The sequence below is a fragment of the Besnoitia besnoiti genome, assembly GCF_002563875.1.
Source record: "Besnoitia besnoiti strain Bb-Ger1 chromosome Unknown contig00007, whole genome shotgun sequence".
Lineage (NCBI taxonomy): Eukaryota > Apicomplexa > Conoidasida > Eucoccidiorida > Sarcocystidae > Besnoitia > Besnoitia besnoiti.
The window spans coordinates 81,908-101,815 of NW_021703915.1; the positions used below are offsets into that span (position 1 = coordinate 81,908).

The 19,908-nt window shown below is 57.3% G+C and overlaps 4 protein-coding genes across 4 annotated transcripts; 1 reads left to right on the forward strand and 3 right to left on the reverse strand.

Moving 5' to 3' along the window:
• Window positions 1-1,236: 1,236 nt before the first annotated feature.
• On the reverse strand, window positions 1,237-7,603 carry BESB_070410 (transporter, major facilitator family protein; the record flags this gene model as incomplete). The annotated part of the gene is made up of 11 exons (XM_029365414.1): window positions 1,237-1,427; window positions 1,797-1,981; window positions 2,374-2,436; window positions 2,818-2,887; window positions 3,209-3,322; window positions 4,088-4,376; window positions 4,736-4,899; window positions 5,186-5,314; window positions 5,580-5,715; window positions 6,123-6,219; window positions 6,933-7,603. The coding sequence occupies 11 exons, from the start codon at window positions 7,601-7,603 to the stop codon at window positions 1,237-1,239; spliced, it is 2,109 nt and encodes a 702-aa protein (XP_029217898.1).
• Window positions 7,604-9,354: 1,751 nt separating this feature from the next.
• BESB_070420 (DEAD/DEAH box helicase domain-containing protein) lies at window positions 9,355-11,850 on the forward strand (the record flags this gene model as incomplete). Its single annotated transcript, XM_029365415.1, has 1 exon — window positions 9,355-11,850. The coding sequence occupies one exon, from the start codon at window positions 9,355-9,357 to the stop codon at window positions 11,848-11,850; it is 2,496 nt and encodes an 831-aa protein (XP_029217899.1).
• A 2,321-nt stretch (window positions 11,851-14,171) lies between these two features.
• On the reverse strand, window positions 14,172-16,083 carry BESB_070430 (nmda receptor glutamate-binding chain; the record flags this gene model as incomplete). Its single annotated transcript, XM_029365416.1, has 3 exons — window positions 14,172-14,677; window positions 15,254-15,381; window positions 15,920-16,083. The coding sequence occupies 3 exons, from the start codon at window positions 16,081-16,083 to the stop codon at window positions 14,172-14,174; spliced, it is 798 nt and encodes a 265-aa protein (XP_029217900.1).
• A 1,277-nt stretch (window positions 16,084-17,360) lies between these two features.
• Window positions 17,361-19,190, reverse strand: BESB_070440 (uncharacterized protein; the record flags this gene model as incomplete). The annotated part of the gene is made up of 2 exons (XM_029365417.1): window positions 17,361-17,609; window positions 17,877-19,190. 2 exons carry the CDS (start codon window positions 19,188-19,190, stop codon window positions 17,361-17,363), a joined length of 1,563 nt encoding a protein of 520 aa, XP_029217901.1.
• Between the last annotated feature and the right edge of the window lie 718 nt (window positions 19,191-19,908).

A 19,908-nucleotide genomic window follows, 5' to 3' on the forward strand; every position in this document is an offset into this window, starting at 1 on the left:
GTGCGAGAGCAGGCGCTGCAAGTTGTGGTGTTCTCTCCCTGTTAGTGACAAGCTGCCGCACCTTAACCGGAGCCGCCTGATGCCTCCTCCATATTGAAAGCTACAGATGCTTCTACTCGTCGTGAATCCACGGTCGCCGAACGCGGAGACCACTCCGTGCTTGCCAGTTGAGTATTCATATCTGCCTAGAATCTGGGCACTCGCTTGATAAACCCCGCGGAGTTGGCCCTCAGGCGGCCGTCTGCCCCTCTGTGTTGACCAAAAACTTCTTCCGCGTCGTGTCAGCGATCCCCTAGCAATGAGGCTCCACACCCTGCTAGCTCGCCAGACCCCACGGGTCGTTATTCAATCAGACTCAATTTTGATATAGCAAGAAAAAGTCCATTCCCGAACTTCACCGGTATACCGTACACCAACAACTTAATTCTGGAAGAAAAGTGGATTCACGCGACTGCTAACTGCGCCATCTTTGAAGAATGGTCACACCAGCGGCGACAGCAAAGCGAAACACGAGACTTCTTATACCGTCTTGTGGAACCTCTACGACAGCAACATTAAGACACACCCCACAGACGAGGCCACGGCTGAACCTTCGGTCACTCACGTGGGGTTATATGTTTCACAACTAGTGGGACGTGACACCGAGCTGCACCATTACTCGAACCCGTCGCAGAGTTATTCTTTCCGAGAGGATACAGAATCGCTTTATCCTTAACATCGGGCGTTCTACTGCGTCTCCAGGCCCCTGAGTACTTCCTGCTTGAGTTGAAACCCAGGTGCCAAATGACTAGACATTTTGCACAGGCTCCGGTGTTTTCCACGCAGCGCTTCACTCATATCGCTTTTGTATGTTCACCGTTTTCCCTTGTGCGATGGGCCCCACTTTCCCCAAAAACAACTCTGTTGCCACCAAGTATCTCGATCTTTTTTCCCTTTCAACTGCCTCTTTCATCGTCTCTCTCTAACCATGTGCTATCGCTGAGAGAAGCTTTTCCCGAAAAAGTGCGCTGGCAGTTTGCTGAGCAGCCTGTCGCTACGCTTCACCACCACACTTGCTGAGAATTAGATTGCTTACGCAGTTATCCTTTAACGAATATCTCTGCTGCATCTGTTTTGCAAAATTGCCTGCGGCACCTTCTCCCCTCCCCTCGGAGTTCTGTGCATTTTACTTCACGTGGTCATTCCTAGTGGAATCTTAACAGCGTCTTACGCCGGAACCACACTTTCCGAAAGAGCCTACGCCGGACAATTCGGTTCGCCATCAGACGCATCACTTTGATGCGTCGCCGCCTGCAGCGTTTTCTGGGATTTTTCGTGATGGTTTGCCTTATCTCGAGTAAGCTGCGGGCCCCCCGCCAAGTCCAGGTGCGCGGGAACCAGCCAAAGCAGAGGGAGGTATATTAGCTCTGCGAGGACGTAGACGCATCCTATGAGGAAAAACGGGAGAGAGAAACGCATGTAGTCTGTGTAGCGAGACCGCTTAAAACCTCATAGTGACTTCAGATGGGAACCGCATTCAAGACCCTGGCGCCGGTGGGAGACCAGAAGTCTGCCGTCAATCTCACATGCGCTGGTGTTGCCAGGGCATTTTGCGACCTGAACTCTAGACATGTTAAAGAGCCTCGTGACCGTAAGACGAGTGACAGTGACAAACAACTTTGCTGCACCACGAGTCCCGCGGTGAGGGGATGGGCGGGGGGGGAGGGAGGGGGAGGGCGGCTGCTCCAGTGAGAAGTCGCCGATCCTGCGATTGTTCCGCTCGGTGCTGTCACCGGACTTTGTTTCTCGTCACCTACCTGTGATGACGAAAGTCTGCCGGTACGAAACTTTGTCCGCAATGAGCCCGCCAATGAACGCCGACAGCGACCAAGTCATCGTCGCTATCGACTGCATTGCGCTCCACTTGCCCACGTGCTTTGAGTCAATGAAGTCCATCAGCAGCGACCGGTCGATAGGCGTGGACGCGTTCTGCAAGGCGCCCCTGACGGCACACACGCAAGTAATGCAAAAACACACAGAAACTGAAACAAAGTTGAATTCTCCACGTGAAACTAATTTCGAGGCGACGATTACGGTCGAACCGGTGTTTGTGATACGCCGCGACGCACCCGTGCACATCGAAGTTGAGCCAAGATGCCCCTGAGGCATGAAGATGCAGCCGAGCATGGACGTGCAGCGTCTGCTCTCGTCCTCCGCCAGCCACGCGGTGCTGCATCGCTAAGAACGTCTAAATATGTGACTACCCAGTGCGACCGTCGCCCTTGTCTATCTCAATGTATAAAGGGACAGGACAAATGAGCAACGTGCCATCCGCTGCTCCCTACAAAAGGCGTGACTAGAAAACACCGCACCCTCCGCACACTCAGCAGTTACCTGAGAAGGTAGACAATAATGACGAGAGGCAGGTACTGAAGCTGGGACAGGAGAAAGAGGCAGCTGAAAGAAGCAAGACATCAACAGACCGGAGCACGCATGAGTGCCGGACAGTGTCGTTGTTCTTGTAGCCCCATTCGCGTCTGAGAGAGAAAAGCAACGTCGAGCACGTTCGGGAGAGGCAGCCTCCGAGAGAGTGCCGGCGACTCAAGGGAAACAGCAATGAACATTCCCTATCGAAGGAACTACAATTCGAAGCAGATAAAGGATACAAAGCAAATACCATGGGTAACGGACATTTTTAAACACCGCAAACATGCACAAGCGGCCACACATATGAATGCGACGGCTCGGCATGACTGCACAGGGCACTGAATTGAACACCGCTGACTCCTCGACTCTCGCCTTACCGCGCGTCTACCCCTGACGCGCGCGGGCACTCACCATATGCCCATGCCGGTGAAAAGAAGAGACGCCTGGGGCCGACCAAGAAGCGCGGCGAAATGCTGAATGACTGCAAGGTGACGGCTCACAACGAAGACAGGCGCTGCGTTTGCATGCCTCAGAGCAATACGGAAATAGACGCGTGTGTGAAAAACAGAGGGATGGAAGAGCGCTGAAGTCCGCCGTTTGCCAGCCCCAATCCTGCCTTTTTGATGACTGCGAAACGCATTCAGTGCTACACGGCAGCATTACGCGACTCAACAGGCGAGCGACGAAGTCCGCGACGGCTGATATCAACGGAAACGGCGCGGTGTCACTTCGAATACGCCACATCGAGGTTTCGAGCGAATCCCCAAGGACAGCTCTCGAAGACCCGATCGCGCCGACCTACCGTAAGTGAAGAAGGCGATGAAGAGGGTGTAGACAGAGGAGAGCATGCATGTCTGCGTGGGTTGGAAGTAGTACTCAGACTTGAAGAACAGAGGGAAATACTTCACCGTCATGCCTGCGAGAGAAGGTCAAAAACAGCACTGTGGAGAACACCAGCTGCTACGACGACGGCACTAACACACATCAAAGAGTCAGGACACAAAACGAAACACAAAACCGACAGCAACCAAACCCATTCAGTCGTGCATCTACTGCAGATATCGAAACAGGCAAACACAACATATTCGCACAGGATGGAAAAGCCGCCTTCGAAACAAAAGACGAATTCCCTTCAACACCTCCATTCCCGTGTGAGGGGGGGGGGGGTATATTTTGAAGCCGCTGCGCGCTGAGGAGACCGAGAGCGCCAGGGAGAGATGCCCGCAAAGGGGCTTTAGTTTCGATACAAAATTCAGAGACGTGCGAGGAGAGCCGCGATGGAGATGACAAGGCGCAGCAGAGATGATGGAGACAGGCTGGGCACACTCCAGTGAAGATTCATAAGGTGCCAGCAGAGATCCCGTAACGGCTGAGGACTGAGTGCGCACGCACGTTGTCAAACAACAGCTGACACAAGCCGGCGGAGCGCAGCACAGCTCGCATGCAGAGGGAAGAACACAAATAGACAATTTCTTTCCGCATTTCGCCGGCGGATCACAGTCACGCAGCGGCCTCCACCACTGCACGAAGGATGAGTTCTCTTCCCGACGTCTGCCTACTCCCCGAGCGAACTCGTACACATACAACATGGGACACCGTTTGCTTGCTGAGGTCACCTCAGCGTGCAACCCGTGGCTTTGTGTCTGTCCGCTGCTTTCGGCTCCCTGGGGTCTCCACTCACCAGCCCCGCAGAAGGTCACACAGTGCGAAACGAAGACGAGCCACGGGACTGCTGCCCGGCGGACAGCATCCTCCGCGCGCGCTGCCGGTTTGCTCAGCAGGCTGTCGTCTGGTCGCGCCTCGAGTTGGGCGTCTGCGGACTCAATTAAGCCGATCCGTGCTTCATCGTCTCCAGTCTGCGCGCGCGTCTTCTCAGGTTCCTCGCGGGGCTTTTCCGCCGACACCGCGACGCTCCGCGCGCGGCCTGCGAGCGGCACGGGCACGTCTCTCCAAACCCACAGCAGGAATGTCTGAAGGCGAAGAAACGAACAAGCAAACACTATGATGGCAGGGACACGTGGGGGACGACTAGTTAGATTAAAAGATTTCCACCTGTAGCCTTCCGCACGAAGACGAGAGGTCAAACCTGTCGCGACCCGGCAGACGGGGAAGGCACACATGCACGTTTTGTGAAGAGGTTCACAGACTGAAAAGAACTTCAAGGGCCGAGAACACAGACGAGACCGCTGTCGAAAGCAAACAACAGTTCTGCGCAGACGCACAAGCTCATCACGCGCAAAAGGACGCTCTCACGTGCCGTACCCAGAAAACGGCCGCGCGTGGCACGGAACATGTGAACGCGAGAAAGAGGTGCTCGCCGCCGACGAACCTGGGGAAGCGAGAGAATAATACCGACGTGCAATACTGTATGGAGAACCGGGAGACTCCACGAGTTGCCTTCGAGTACGAAGACGGCGAAGGAAAAGAGAGGTCCAACGCCGTTGGCCAGGGTGGTGACGATGCGCCGGACTACGTACAACTCGCTCCGTCTTCCTGTGAAGAGACCAGAAGCACCTCATGAGACAGGACGCGCGTCGGTTTCGATATTTTCTCGCCTCATCGCCCCCTGTGTGCCCACCCTCTTCCGACTACTCGGAAGCGCGATGCCTTCTTGGCTCCGCCGCTTGCGTCTTGCAAACGCGGCGCCACGTTTTCCGCTCTAGGGTTTAGGGTTTACGTTCGGCGCCGCCTGAAGGCACCACCTCCGCCTCGGCAGCGTATCGGTTACCCCCGTAGCACGTTCGTGCACGCCTCTCGCCGCGCGGAACCTCTGGCTCACCGGCGGGGATGCAGTCGTTGAAAAGCGACTCCGTGCAGACTGTGACGAACTCGTACCAGCCCTTCCACATGAACGTGGAGAGGACGAAGAGCGAAAAGTTGTCGTCGCTCACTGCCCACCAGTTGACGTCTGCGCAGACAAAGACACGCGAAAAACGAGACAAGTGCCTCCGCGCTGGCGCGAGTGGCGAGCCCACGCCGCGACGAGACTACCCTCCACGTCGACGCATGGAAGCCGCGCCGGGGGGGACGGACGGACGGAAAATGCTGCGGCCCTCTGCCCCTCCGCGATAGCTCGCGCGGCGCACTCGCTGCTGTTCCCGTTGTTTCGCTAGCATGCGCGGGCTCGACTGAAGACCTCTTCAAGCGTGAGGAGAGCAGCAAATCTTCCTTACAGATACACGCGAAGCCGAAGAGCGCGGCGCATCGGAGAAAGGAGCTTCGTCGCGCCTTGAAGCGGTCAGCCACGATGCCCGCGAAGGGCGCGACAACAATCGTCACGAGGCCGCTGAACGACGCGAGCGTTCCAATCTGCGACAGGCGAGTGGAAAGCCGACAGCGAAACCGGTAGTCAGACACAGAAACGCGAGCCCGGTCATCATCTCCAGCATACCTCGCCATGTGGCGGAATTGCGAGTCCGCGCTTGAGCACATGTGAACTCATACCCGCAACAGCAGGTCCTCTTTAGCACCTAATGCAGGGTTAGAAGCGTCCTCCTACGAAACAGCGGACTGCCAGTCCTTATGTGACAAGGAGATCAACGAAATATCAGGGGCTTGACTGGAAACGCCAACTCTCACGACGTCAGCCCACACCGAGGAGTGAACGCCGCGCGCATATCCACGAGGGTTCAAGCAGGGTCAATGCTCTGGCGGGCTTCCGCTTCTCTTTTTTCCTCTTTTTCTCATTGCCCTCGCGCTTCTCCCAGAGTGCTTACAGCTCGGTTGCCGCCGAATCGCAGATGAAGGTAGGCATCGAAAATTGCAGCCGATCGCGCTGCGTACGCCACCGCATTCACAATGCGGAAATACAGCCTGAGGCAGACACGCACGCATGCAAGCACTCGTGCGAAACACTAGGGCCGCCAGAACGATCACCCCCTGCCTAGACGATCCCCCCAAGCGTGCAGCTGGACGTAAGAGTTATCTGCAATCCAAGAAGCGGAAAAAGGAACTATCAGCGCGAAACAAGGCGCGACGAGTTGCGCGCCAGCGGGAAACGCCCGCCCCGACATACGTGCACGTCTTCTAGAGCGCGTGAATCCACAGAAGCAGAGATTATCTGCGAGGCGCGCGGAGTTCTTTCGCGCGTGCCCGAGTCAGAGCCAACACAGGCGGCGCCCGTCCCTGCGAATGAGGGACACACGCCGAACCTGACTTCAGGACTCCTTGTGTCTAGCAGTTCAAGAATCCCTCTGCATACCACTTTGATGCAGCGCGACTATGGAGAAGAGCAGCTCACATCGATGCCCTGGCATCGACAGAACCGAGTGACTTCGACGTTTTTTGCATGACCCAACACATGAAGATCAGCTCTACGAACCCACTAGACTCCAGGCACGACGACAGGCATCAATCCCCGCAGTGAGACCGCGCATCTGTGGAAAAATGGGAAATCCGCCTAGATGCATGTATCCATTGCAAAGGTTAGAAACAGGGTAGAGTCCCGAAAGCAAGGCGCGAGACTGAAACGCACGCCGATGAACCGCGCGCGCCCGTTCCTGAAAAGCGCTAGGAGAGAGACGTACATGAGGTAGACGTTGACATGAAGAGGCTCTTCGCCTGGGCGATCGAGGATGCGGAAGAAGAAATTTCGTTCTTTCCTTGCTGACTTCGCTTGCGCTCTCTCGTCATCCGTCTCCCCCTCGCTCCGGTTTCCTCGCCCGCCGCCCCCGGCCTCGTCTGCGCTTTTTTTCTTCCGCCACGTCAACACGTTCCTTCCCTCTCCACCTTCGAGACTCCAAGGCGCGTGCGCCAGTGACCCTTCACTCGAATTCTCCGCAGAGCTCGCGCGCGGAGGCGGTGACGAGACGGCAGCTGCCAGCGCACGCGCCGGCGAGGACGCTTGCTCCTCTGCCCTCCAGGACTCGCTTTCCTCTGCGCGTCGCGGACTACTCGATGCGTCCGCGGCGCAGGCATGCGCCGGGGTTTTCGCCATTCGATTGCTGCGCCCGCGCGGGCGCCGAGGGGAGCGGAGGCCGGGGGGCGCGTGAAGCTGGTTAGTCGCGGCGAACGCGGAAGGAGATAGAACTGGCGGCGACGAGTAGAGGTTCCAGTTGTGCCGGGTTGCGGACGAAGCTGTCTCCGTATGAGACAGGACGGGAGCAGTCTCGGAGGCGCCCCACGGAGACGCCGGCGCAGTGCACGGAGGCGCGAACTCCGGGGCGTCGGTGTCACCGCTGTCGCTGCGGGTCGCCATCGAGAGAGACGGCGCGGCGAGATCAGGCTGCAGTTCTTCGAGGGGAGGAAGACGAGGCGAAGCAAGAAAGACAGCGGAAAAGAAGGAGAGGAGCGAACGCGAGTCTCCGCCTACGGCCTCGAGCAACGAACTGAAGCAGAGCCGACCGCGAAGGATAAGACCGAGTCGTGAAGAGGGACAGGGAGCAGGCAGAGTGGAAAAGGAACGCAGACCCAGCAGACAACAACGGCGGAAGCCCAGAACAGAAGAAGGCGAAAGCCGCGAAGAAGATTCCCGGAGGTCAGAACGGGGGGACAAGGCGGCGGGCGGGGAAAACGACGAACGACGCAGAACTGACAAGGCAGACGCGCAGAGGCAGACGAAAGACACGTCAGAGAAGAGAGGGGAACGGCTCCACGGCGCTCAGCAGAGCGAGCGGAGGACGACGAGGGGAGGACAAAACGACGCAGCAGCGCGCAAGGCTGCAGATAAGCTCAAACAAGCGGAAGAAGCGGCCTGCCGAGACAGTCACGGACAATGGAGGAGACACCGACAAGAGACCTCGAAGAAGAGCGGTCCTGTTTCTCTCTTCAGCGCGTCCGCCGTTCTGAACCACTGGAGGTCAACGTGAAGATGGAGACAGGCCTCTTCGGAGCAAGGCGACGCGGGAAACAGCACAGACTGAAGAAAGAGAAGAGAGAAATGAAGACTTTCACGCCAGTCGAATGCAACGCGGCAGACACTCTGGCAGTCGCGGACTCTCCTGGGGGCATGCAAAACCACAGGAGACACCACTCCGGCGGAGGACGTGCTTGACTGGAGACTGAGAAGCCTTATTCTTTTCGAGATGTCCGCAGCGCTAACCCCCCACAGAAAACACGTTGCGCCAACTGTAGTCGTATGTATGGCAGTGGAGACGCCCTGGCGCTTTATGATTCTTGTGCCGGGAGGCGTTTGTCTCTGCGAGATGCTGCGTAAGGTGCTTTTCGCAGCTCACGGCGTCGATTCGTTCGGTGTCTCGACGCATGCGCGAGCTCCTGGACACGCGGAGCGGAGCCGCCAGGCGCCACGCGACTCACCAAACATGTCTGCAGCGGCGAAGGAACTCGGAAAACCCGCTTTCCATGCTGCAAAGCAATCAAGACAAGGCAGGGAAAACAGCACAAACGACGCTGCGGAATGTGCCTCTGCGCGGGCTGCGAGAGGGAGCTCGCGCAAGACTGCGCGAGCGGCCTCAGCGACTGGTGTGTCGATGATCGCGCGCGCGAGCTGGGACTGGGAAAATCCGCGCAAAAAGAGCAAGACTCCCAGGGCAGCAGGCCCTTGGAGGACGAGAGGTTCCACAGCGTCGCCTGGGCTTTTCTCTTTCTCTTCTCTCCGATTTTCTTTTCTTTTGCCTGTTTTCCTTTCCTCCACACGGCGAGGTGTGGCAAGACCAAGCCGGACAGGCTCCTGCGCGCCGCCCCACAGTTTCACGCCGCAGACCTCGCATGCGGGGGGGCGAGGGCAGTCGTCACATGCTTCTCCGTCTCGCGTTTTCCAGATTTTCAAAGTTGTCCGGCTCCGCTCTCTTCTTCTCCTGCGAGGCGGCACCCAGTACGCGGTGAGGAGCGGATTTCCAAGTCTGAGCAGTCTCACGGCGGGCGGCGAAGGGACTTCTCCCTCCAGCGAGCCAGCTGCCCGCGCGAGTCCCTTTCCGCCAGCTCCTGGCTTCCCTCCGCGTTCCGCCTTCCCTGCTTGGGTTTTCATAAAAAAACTCCCGAAGAAGAAAAATGGGGCCGCACGCGGCGAAGAAGTCCAAGGCCTCGCCTGAGGAGGAAGCCTCTTCGCGCAGCGGGAAGAAGCGCGCGTACGAGGACACAGAGGAGGCGGCGCCCGCGCCTCCCCCGAAGAAAGATCGAGTCGAGGAGAGGTCTGACGGCGCGCAGCCCAAGAAGAAAAGAAGGGCCGCGGAGACCTCCGCGGACGTGGACTCTAGCGCATCCTATTCGGCTGTCTCGAAGTCAAAGCGCGCGAAAGAAGAACGACCAGCAGCGCCTTCAGCAGCCGACGACGACGAGGCTGCGCTGTCCAACTTTGACTTGTCCAAGACGTCACTGAAGTCCCTCCAGCGCCGCGGCATCACGCGCCTCCTCCCCGTTCAGGTCGCGGCCTACAGACACGTGCTCGCGGGTCGTGACTTCATCGGGCGCGCGCGGACGGGCACAGGCAAGACGATTGCGTTCGCGCTGCCTCTCGTGGAGCGGCTCTGCCTGGCGGGGGCTAGCGAGAAGGCGAAGGAGAGCAGGAAGCGCGAGAAACCGCGGGTCGTCGCGCTTCTTCCCACGCGCGAGCTCGCGCAGCAAGTTCACGAAGAATTCGAGGCGCTTCTGGGCGGCCGCCTCTCCGCGGTCTGTTTGTATGGCGGGGCGTCAGAGTACCCGCAACTGCAGAAGCTGCGCGTGGGCGCGACAGTCATCGTCGCGTGCCCAGGGCGGTTCAAAGACTTCATGGATCGCGGTGAAATCAAAGGCCAGGCGCTGGAAGCTGTCGTGCTGGACGAGGCCGACCGCATGCTGGAAATGGGGTTCCGCGAAGACGTCGAGGAGATTCTCCAGTGGGCGAACAAGGAGCGCGAAGAGACCGCGAAGGACGCCGAGGCGGCGGTGCAGATGCTGCTCTTCACTGCGACGTTGCCGAAGTGGGCGGTGAGCCTCGCAGACCGCTTCATGCGCAGCGACCGCGTCATCGTGGACGTCGTGAAGCTGCAGGAGAAGCAGGCGAAGGCGGCGTCCGCAGCAGACGCCGCCGAAGCGAAAAAGCAAAAGAGCTCCATTGAGCACCTCGTGCTTTTCTGCGCTTGGCAGTCGCGCACGCAGGTCCTGGGCGATCTTCTCTCGCTCTACAGGCCCCCCGGGAAGGCGTCGTCGGTCATCATCTTCGCCGAGACGAAGCAAGAAGTGAACTCGATTGCGGTGGCCTCCTCGATTCGACACCTGTGCGCGCCGTTGCATGGGGATATCCCCCAGAACCAGCGCGAAGCGACGCTGAACGCCTTCAAAAAGGGCAAGTTCGCCTGCCTCGTGGCGACCGACGTCGCCGCGCGCGGGCTGCACGTAGACGACCTCTCGCTGGTCATCCAGATCTCGCCGCCGAGAGACGTCGACACATACGTCCATCGCGCGGGGCGAACGGGGCGCGCCGGCAGAAAGGGCATCTGCATCACGCTAGCCAAGCTGTCGGACGTGCCCTTCTTGCGGCGCATCGAGCGCGACGGCGGGTTCCTCTTTCGGCGCGTGGGCACGCCGCAGCCGCGGACCATCTACCGCCAGCTGCTTCTGCAGCACGTTGAGAAGCTTGAGGAGCCGCAGGACGAGGAGGAGGGCACGTCGGAGAGCGGCCGCGAGAGCGAGAAGCAACTCCAGAAGGCCGTGAAGCGCCTCCTCGACACGTTCGCCCCGGAGGAGGCTGTCAAGCGCTGCCTGAAGGAGCTCCTGCACATCGCCGAGCAGAATCGCGGCCACGGCGGCGAGAAAAAGAGCGAGAAGGACGCGTCAGACGACGAGGCGGAGGCTGGGGCGAAGAAGGCTGGCACGTCGCACATTCTGTCGTGTCTGAACGGGCGCAGTGCCTTCAAGACGTTCCACATGGAGATGAAGCGAATGCGCGAGCCGCTGCGCGGCTGCGGGTACCTCTGGAGGGCCTTGAAAGAGGCGTACAAGAGCCGCCAGCAGCACGACCTGATTGAGAGGATTCAGTGCATGACCCTGTGCGAGGACGCCAAAGGGGCTGTCTTTGATGTCCAAGAGGAGGACCTCGATGCGTTCAACGCGGAGATCCTCAAGCCGCTGGCCGCCTCGGAAGGAAAGCGAAGGCGGAAGACCGACGGCGAAGGCGACGAGGAGGGTGAGGACGGTGAGGACACAAGCAGCAGCAGAGGCCACCGGTATGGTTCAGGCTTCTCCTTCACCATCAAAGAAGTCGAGGACCTACCGCCTCTGCAAGACGCCCTCGCGGCGCTGAGGTCCGACGCAAGTGGCGGGCGAGGAAATGGAGGGGACTTCGACGGCAGCCGAAATCCGAACCACGTCTCCAGCCGGCGAGGACGCGACGGAGACAGAGGACGAGGCAGCGGCAGAGGTCGGGGCGCGGACAGAGGCAGAGGAGCCGATTCGGGCAGGGGCGGCTTCTCTGGCGGGCGAGGACGAGGCGGCGCAGACCGGGGCGTGGTGGGGGGCTTCAGCCGGGGCCGCGGGGGGCGAGGCGGGTTCTCGGGTCGCGGACGGTAAGGCGCGTTCGCGATCCCGGAGCCCTAACGACGCGACAGGTCTCGTCGTAGGCGAACGACAAGACGCTGGCTGGTGACTGATGCCGCGCGATGCCTAGTCCCGCCCCATGCTTCCCCCTCCCGCCCCCCACCCCCTTGCGTTTTTGCCTGTTTCGCTTCTCACCTCTCACTTATGGGCTGGGCGGGGCCTTTGTCCACGCTTCGTTCCCGCTCCTCTATTCGAGTCTGTCTCCTCGGTCGTCTTTTGAAGAGAAGCGAGCAGCTACCTGTGGCGAGGAGAGTCTGTGCAACAGCGGTTCGCACTGCCGGCATCGGAGCGGGAAGGCTTCTCCGCCCATTCGTTTCTGCGGTGTTTGCCGCCTGCCTTGTTTGGTTTTCTAGTTCGTTGTGTATCAAGACGAGGTGTCGCGTCTTAACTGCGCAATCATGGCTGTGACATGACCGCCAAACTGAGAAACGCCTCCATTTGTCAATTCTCACTAGTACGCAGTAGGGCGGCTGGGGCGTAAGAGGCAGCGCTGCATTATAGACGAAGCTGCAGACGTTTTGGTGAAAATTCAGATCGAGGTCCCAGCCTGTCACATATCGGGAGGAGATTTCGCATGACTCAGTCCAGCCAGGGACCAGCGAGCCGCGCCCCATGATAGAGTTCGCGATTGGCGGGCTGGCACGCGTGTCAGCGAGGAGACAGACGTTGCGGACATACACTTAACGTTTCAGGGAGACGTGAGCAGCTGCTTAGTGAATACTACAAAAGAGTGTTACAAGTTGCTACCTGTCGCGGCAACTTCTTCGCTGTGCTATGGCGCATCCGGCTGTAAGTCAGCGCTCCGAGGTCGATCGTCACACCATTCGCCTCGCTCTTCCCGTGCTTGTAACTGTTCCCTTCAGCCGCTATTGTTGTCATTGACCCTTCACGTTAGTTTGCGGGGAGGACAGACGCTCACTGCTGCACTGAACGGTTCATCATCGGCTGCGGTGACAGTCTGTCGCGGCACCGTCGTTGTACGGAAGCACACAGCGCTTTGCTCGTTTCTGCAAGATACCATCGGCTCACTTGTGTTCGACTCCGCTTCGTTTGCCTTTGCGTCCCTCCGCGCAAGAGAAAGTTAGGTCCAACCCACGGTCCGCCCACCTTCCCTCGTGAAACCTGGATTTTCCCGCGTGAGTGCGTTCGTCGACGTTTTCCAGGGTAAAAAACGCGGCAAAAGGTAAAACGCCAGGAGAGGCCAAGCGCCAGAAGCTTTTGCTTCAATTCTCAGGCGTGTTCGTTGCTGCGCGTTCACAGAATACTTTTCGATACAGCTACCGTTCCATCTTCCCTTTCGTGCGACGCAAGTCGCGGTCGCCTCCACCTCGACGCCTAGGCAAAGAGGCGCGAACCAGATTACTAAACTCTGCGAACTGACTCGGCATAATATTCCCAAACCTGTACATCTTTATACCGCTACACTCAGACGAGGGCTGTGTTTACATGGCACGGTTCTGGATGAAGTTGCTAGAATTTTTATTTTTTAGCCTGACGTTGGCGGCGACCGAGAATCCGCCGAAAAGCCGCTGTACGTACGGCAGATCACTGCAGTTACGAGACACTCGAAGCAAAAATCTCCGCAGAAGACGAAAATCGAGAAAGCTTTCATGGAATGCAGGCAAGCCCGCAGTTGCCACCAGTGCGTCAGATTAAAGACACGAAGGGCAATCTCATATAATACAGGTAAGTCACAAGTTATTTCCTTCCTCGTCAAGCTCATCCCTGTAAGTGGTGCAGCCCTCCACAGTCGGAACCGAGAAGACCTCTGCGATGAAGAGGAACTCGGACGCCCGCTCGCCCCTCGTCCTGCTTGAAAGCGCCTGCTGCCTTTCTTTCCATGACTGTCTGCGTCCAGACCCTAAACTGGTTCGCAAGAAAATTCGCGGTGTCCACACCTCAGTTTCTGCGTGCGGGTCCCCAGGGGAAAGTTCCTTTCATTCGCAGCCTTCGCTTTGCCGCGAAATCGCAGCTCGCTGACCTTGCCTCGCCAACGTTCTTCCGCCTTTCCGCCGTCGCGTCCCAACCCTTCTTGCAGCGGCGTATTCGCGCGACTTAGACAGCACGGTCAACGAGCAGCCGCCTGCATGTAGGACCAACCCCGGCCTTCGTGGAGAAAAACAGATGAGAGGATGCCTGTACACGTAAAGAGACGGTGGCCGTTTCGCTTGTCTCTCGCAACAACTGCCTTTCGATGCTGCACGCAGCATCGCTTGCGTTCTTTGGCGCCGCGAGCAGACCCCGTGGCCTCTCTGTCTCTTGTTTCTTCTCGACAGGGCAAAAGAAGGTTAAAGTTAATTGTTATCTGTCGCCGCGGCCACAAGGCGCAGAAGGTGCAAAAAGATGGTGATGATGTCGACGTAGATCATGAGCGCGGCGACGATGTAGTCGTCTTCGCTCAGCCGCAGCTTCCCGCGGCCTATCACGAGCTGCGTGTCGACGACTAGGTAGATCGAGAAGACAAGGAGGGCGAGGCTGGAATACAGGATCTGTGCCCACTTAGGAAGGATGAAGCAGAACAACCCGAAGATCATCAGATTCAGCATGAGGATGAAGAGAATGCCGACCCAGGACGTGAAGTCATACTTCACTTGGCACGCAAAGAGCGACAAGCCGATAGTGATCGCCGCAGTGCCAGCTACCGCAATCAACACCGTCTTCTCGCTGTAGTGCGACGTTATCGCGCCGACGAGGACTGACTCCGCCACCGTGAAGACAAACAGCAGCAAGTAGTTGACTGGAAATCGGCGGGATGCGGATTCGCAACACACCAGCGGAATCGAAGTGACAAGAAGCAGAACTGCAACACAGGCAGACACAAGCGCGCACAAGAAACGCTTCAGTTTACCCTCCCTCGAGACGACGCGGCTTCAGAAGGGCGCGCGCCCGACGACAGTGACTGCAGCGAAGTGCAGAGAGCTCAGATAACCGTGTAAAACAAACAACGCAAGAGACATGAGGCACTGCCGGGGCTGAAACGGCCGACCCACACGGACAATAGGCACTTTGGAACGAAGGAAAAGGTAACAATCCGGGCTCCAGGCGCCGACTGGTGGCCTGCAGAGTCCTCGAATCTGCGGCGGTCCCTCTCTGGGGGTAGGTCGATCTTCAATGGAAACGCGACCCGCTACCCTCCCGAGAGCAAAGCAGGCGCTGAGGTGTGAGGACGGGCTAAAAAGAACTGGATTCCAACACGTTTGGGCGAGATCGCGAAACCGCCAAATAGACGCGAGCTCCAAGCCTCTGCCCCCTGCGTCTGCCGCAGCCCGCAGACTGAAACCAGCTTGTTTCGCGCATACTAGATCCGAAACCACGCAACTCGCAGAGAATAGTGTGGCGGTAATCGTGGGGCTACGCATTTATCGTCAGCACTCACCCGAAGCAGCGATCATGACAGGCTGGCCATGGAGCAGAAACCACGCCTGAACGGGTTTGACGAACAGGAAGAGCGCGGTGACGCCGGCCGTAGCGATCAGCTGCATCGCGATAATCCCATAGACTTTTCTGGAAACACCAAGAGACAGTCACGTCACGGGAATGAAGCACAGCCATCGAAGGGCCGGGTGATTCAGTGGGAAAGGGGGATTCCATGCTGGAACGCTCGAGACACAACGACAGTCCGTGGTTCGACAAGCTGCGCCTCTCCCACAGAGTGCCCTCCCAGTGGCGCTCTCCCCTTACAAGATGGCATACTCGTGCAGCTGCGCCAGGGGACACACAGAAATACACGTCTCAACATACACGAAACGCCTGCCCGAGGCGATGGCGGGCGCAGCTCGTCGAGCACGCGGCTGCATCTCCACAGCTGAAGCCACGCCTGCGTGGCATAAACTCTAATGTGTGACGAGTGACTACGGGCTCCGCCTTGAACAGAGCCCAACCAGCTGATGGGCTGCATACTTCTTGAAACTGAGAGAGCGCCCGGCGTGCGGTCAGACACAGCATGCAAAGTTGAACACCGCTACAGGATTCTACACCGCCAACGGCGCGCCCCAAAACCCCTTCTCCTGAAAGTCCCTTGAGAATAGGGATGAGAACCTACCGTATGAACCCTTGCCGAATCTCCTTGGTGAAAATCTTCTCGTCTATCTCTTCTTGTGCCGTCCTCGCAGCTCCTCCGATCTCGGGGTCATAAAAAGAAGAAGTCCGCCCGGTCGGTACGGGGCCGACGCCCGTGGCCACTGAACGCTCAGACTTTGTGTCCATCATGCCCACAAGGAAAGATTTGCAGTGAGATGCAGCGACGAAAACGGAAGGTACGCAGAACAGCGAACGCCTGCGACGCCCAACACCGCAATGCAGCGACGCTTCGGCAGTTGCACGGAAGCGGGGACGGGACCGTAACAGAGGTTCAATAGCTCACCAAATGAACTTCTAGCTAAATGTTCAACGCTAAAGAGGAGTGCAAGTACGCAAAATGACGAGGGTAATTCATAAAGAACGCATCGTAAAGTTAGGCGCGCGCAGCGGCAACGGTTGGCTGTCCGCTCGAAAACACCGCGTGTCCGTCCAGTCTCTCAGTGGCTTTTCGGCCGCAAAGGATATCAGTCGATCCACCTCAGAAAATCGACGGACGAGGGTTAAGTAACTGACTCAATAGTAACCACAGCCGGGCACTGCGGAATCTGTTGTGTCTGGCTTCTCGGCAGGCGCGCAGAACAAACGCGGAAAATGCGTGTGGGTGTGGCTGTTTTACTCGGCAATACGTGCATGGAAAGTCAAAGGCTTAAACCTTTTCCCATACGCGTGGATCCAAGAAAAAAGCAAGTATCTTCGGAGGGCTTGTTTCTCGTTTGCTCTCGAGTGTTTGTCGAGAGACGAAAATTCAGAACACGGGGCAGGATCGTGAGTTGCGACCCGCAGACACCACAGCGACGAGCAACGCTAGAAAGCACGCGAAGCCACGGGAGGGAGTGACTACACAACCGCTCTGCATGTAATTATCGATACTCCCGCTCTGTTCCTAGCCGAAACAAACGTTGTAGAGCCGACGGCATGAGATATGAATCATGGCCACAAATTTCATTGTAGGTTCATCGAATAACGGGGACGGGAAAACCGCAAGTGCACCATGCTCCCTCAATTGCCAACATCCGTGGTGTGCACCAGCGACATCTGCCACGCCCGGGGGCCAGTTGCACGGGTAAACGGGGTAAAGTAAAATAGGCCATCTCTGGGAAATTTTCCGCCTGAGGCGGCCCCATCCCCTCGCTCAAGAGGAACAGCGGGGAAAGTCTGAGCCGTCCACGTTGCAATCGCAAGACACCCCAGAGTTTGCAGTGTCGCCAGCGCGCCCTGCGCAATTACCGATGCGAACCGCATAGCTGTAGCCTGCATGGCGTCCATTTTCCTGAGATGTGGAACTCGGGTCACCATTAGCTGTAGGACTTGTACCTTTCCAAGATGTCGTTTTGCACGAAATAGGTGGCAGGAGGCAAACGCCGTCGGTCTTCGAACGGCGGTCTCGGTACCCGGCCTCTCACTCATATGCCTGCAATTCCGGTTTTAAGATTTATGTTCTTGAAACGGTTCTCCTCAACAATTGGGTAGCAACGGGCCGGCGCCCTACAGCACTCCGGGTTCAATGCGCAGACTTGAAGTAACCCGTACGCAAGGTTTCCTGCATTTTGACTGTTCGCGACAAACTGTCGTCCAATTTGGGTTACTGTCGTCACGGGCTGAATCGCAGAGTCGATCCGGCTGAAGAGCAACTCCTTGAAGTAGTCGATGTGCTGCGAATCCAAGGGCGCCACAGGAGGGTGAGCACATAGCTAGTGGAAGCAGTGCACAGGTTGTTCAGTACTACACAGCGCGACATCGGAAGGAAAGCGGGCATTGCTGACTAACCGAAGAGGCTGTCGCATGCCGTCATCGACCTCGGTGCGAGCCTCCCAAGGTTCCACGTTACCCTGAGAGGTGCAGTACCCCAAGCCGGTGCGCGTTTTTGGTGAGAGCAGGCTGGAATGCAGAAGTTACTCTGGCTTTTTCCCAATGCTTACCTCCCTAATGCTCCGTGACGAGTAGAAAATAGGCGCGTAAAATATCGCTTGCTTCTCCATATCACGACTTAGCACTTCATCTCTGCGCGCGATGGCTTCGCCGCGAACAGCCAAAATTGGGAAGGAGTAGAGAACTGTTGTGTTAAAGATTACATCATACACGGAAAAGGGCGCATCGTATACCCACGATGCCAATTCGTTATAGATCCTCTGATACCCTTCAGCCTCCTCGCGCTTCCAACCCCATCCCTGTGGAGGGTTTTCTTTGAAGTCCCGCCATCCGTCAACCCACAACCTCCAGGAACGAACAGCTGTACCCCAGAACAACTCCTGCAGTCTGCCGAAAACCCTGGGTGGCGTGGCAGCAACAATCTTGTTTCTTGTCTCCTCATCTAAAACCGACTGAAGGAACTCTGTGACCGTATCGACACCGATTGTCTCGTTGATTGGGGAGGTTACGTTGCGAATCAACGGGAAAAGGTTTGTCACGTTGCCTAGGTTGGAATAGTAGTTTGTGAGGGCCGGAAGTGGAGATGGGTTCGTCGGTAGGAGTTGACTGGTGTTCATATAGGGAGTATCGGCGGAAAAACTTGAGTTATACAGAGGCAAAATAAACGGAAGGGAACCCACTGATGTAGCAGTGCTTGAAGGATGGATCGGGGGCTGCTGAAAGTCGGTGAGATTTTGCATGTGATATGCCCGCAAACTCGTCCCCTTGACCTTCGCTTCGACAGGCCTAGAGTCCTCCGGCGAATACACACTCGCGGTGTTATTAGATTCCTTTTCTCTGAGGGAATCAAGAAACATCTCCCTGCGTTGAGGGGAAAGGTTACTATGGCCTTGGCTCACTGGAAGAGCTTCAATTTGCTTTAATGCGCTCTGAAGCTGCTTCAGTTGATTTGCACGTGCGAGCTGCTTTCGGACTGCGTCCGTTCCAATGCCTTTTGTCTCCGGCTGGTCAGCTGTAAGACCTTGCGTGGGTGACCCCAATTGCTCTTGAACGTGCTGCCCATAGTGCGCCCCTCTATCTCGTCCATCCAATTCGTCTTGCCCTTCAGAGGAAGGAACCTGCCCGTCACCATGGTCCGAGTGGTTCAGATACCTAGCATCAGGTCCCAGGGCCGTGGGAGCAACGTTGGAGCTCCGCACCTGTTGTGCATGGCCACCTAGCTCCGATGAGCGCGGCATCAATAACTGTTTTTGGTGCTGGTCGGCCGCCTTTCCAGTCAAATGATGCGTAGAGTACGCCAGTGGAGAGCTTCGGATGGAGCTGGGCGTCTGCAGTTGCTCTGCCCGGCGAGGCGGGACCAGCATTGATGCCGTAGGAAAGAAGGTATTCCGCTCTTGAACAAACAGTGGTGGTGCCCCCGACTCTTCGTTTTCGACCTCAGTTGCAGCTTTTTGTGGCATGGCAATGACAACCAGCGTTAGACCCTGTAACACAGGTGTAAGTGGCGTCCGTATGAAAGTGAGATAGGCTGGCAGGAGATGCAGAACAGAAAAGATCTTGCGGGCTCTCATTTCGCCAACCGAGGGTAAAATTGACAGCCGAGATAAGCCCGTAGAGGATCGTGGGTGCAACTTCTGGAAGCAGAGCCTGCGAAGCTACAGGCCCTCAGAATTAACAGCTGAGAACCACGTCACGACAAAATCTCAAAACGTCCACGTTTGAGTTGTTGTTGAGAAGCCTGCTCGTATGCAACAAATGCCACTGAGTTCGAAACGCATCGAAATACCTGTTACGAGGGCACAACGCCGCCTTCGTGACCTAACGTACAGACACAATGCAGTGCGATTATCGGTCTACTATGCACACACAAATTATGCGATCCTCGTTATTGTAACCTGAGGTCTCGCCAATACAGCGCATAAACTTCGAGGATACACGCCTCTGTTTTAGATGATTGAAACGTACTCAACCCTGTTCCTGAAGGCTACATGAGCATCTGTAATGTTTTAGCGTTAGCTGCGGACTCCTGACGTCGAGCTTGCCCGTAGCCGCACGTGTGGTGTGCTACCGTTGGGCCAGCGG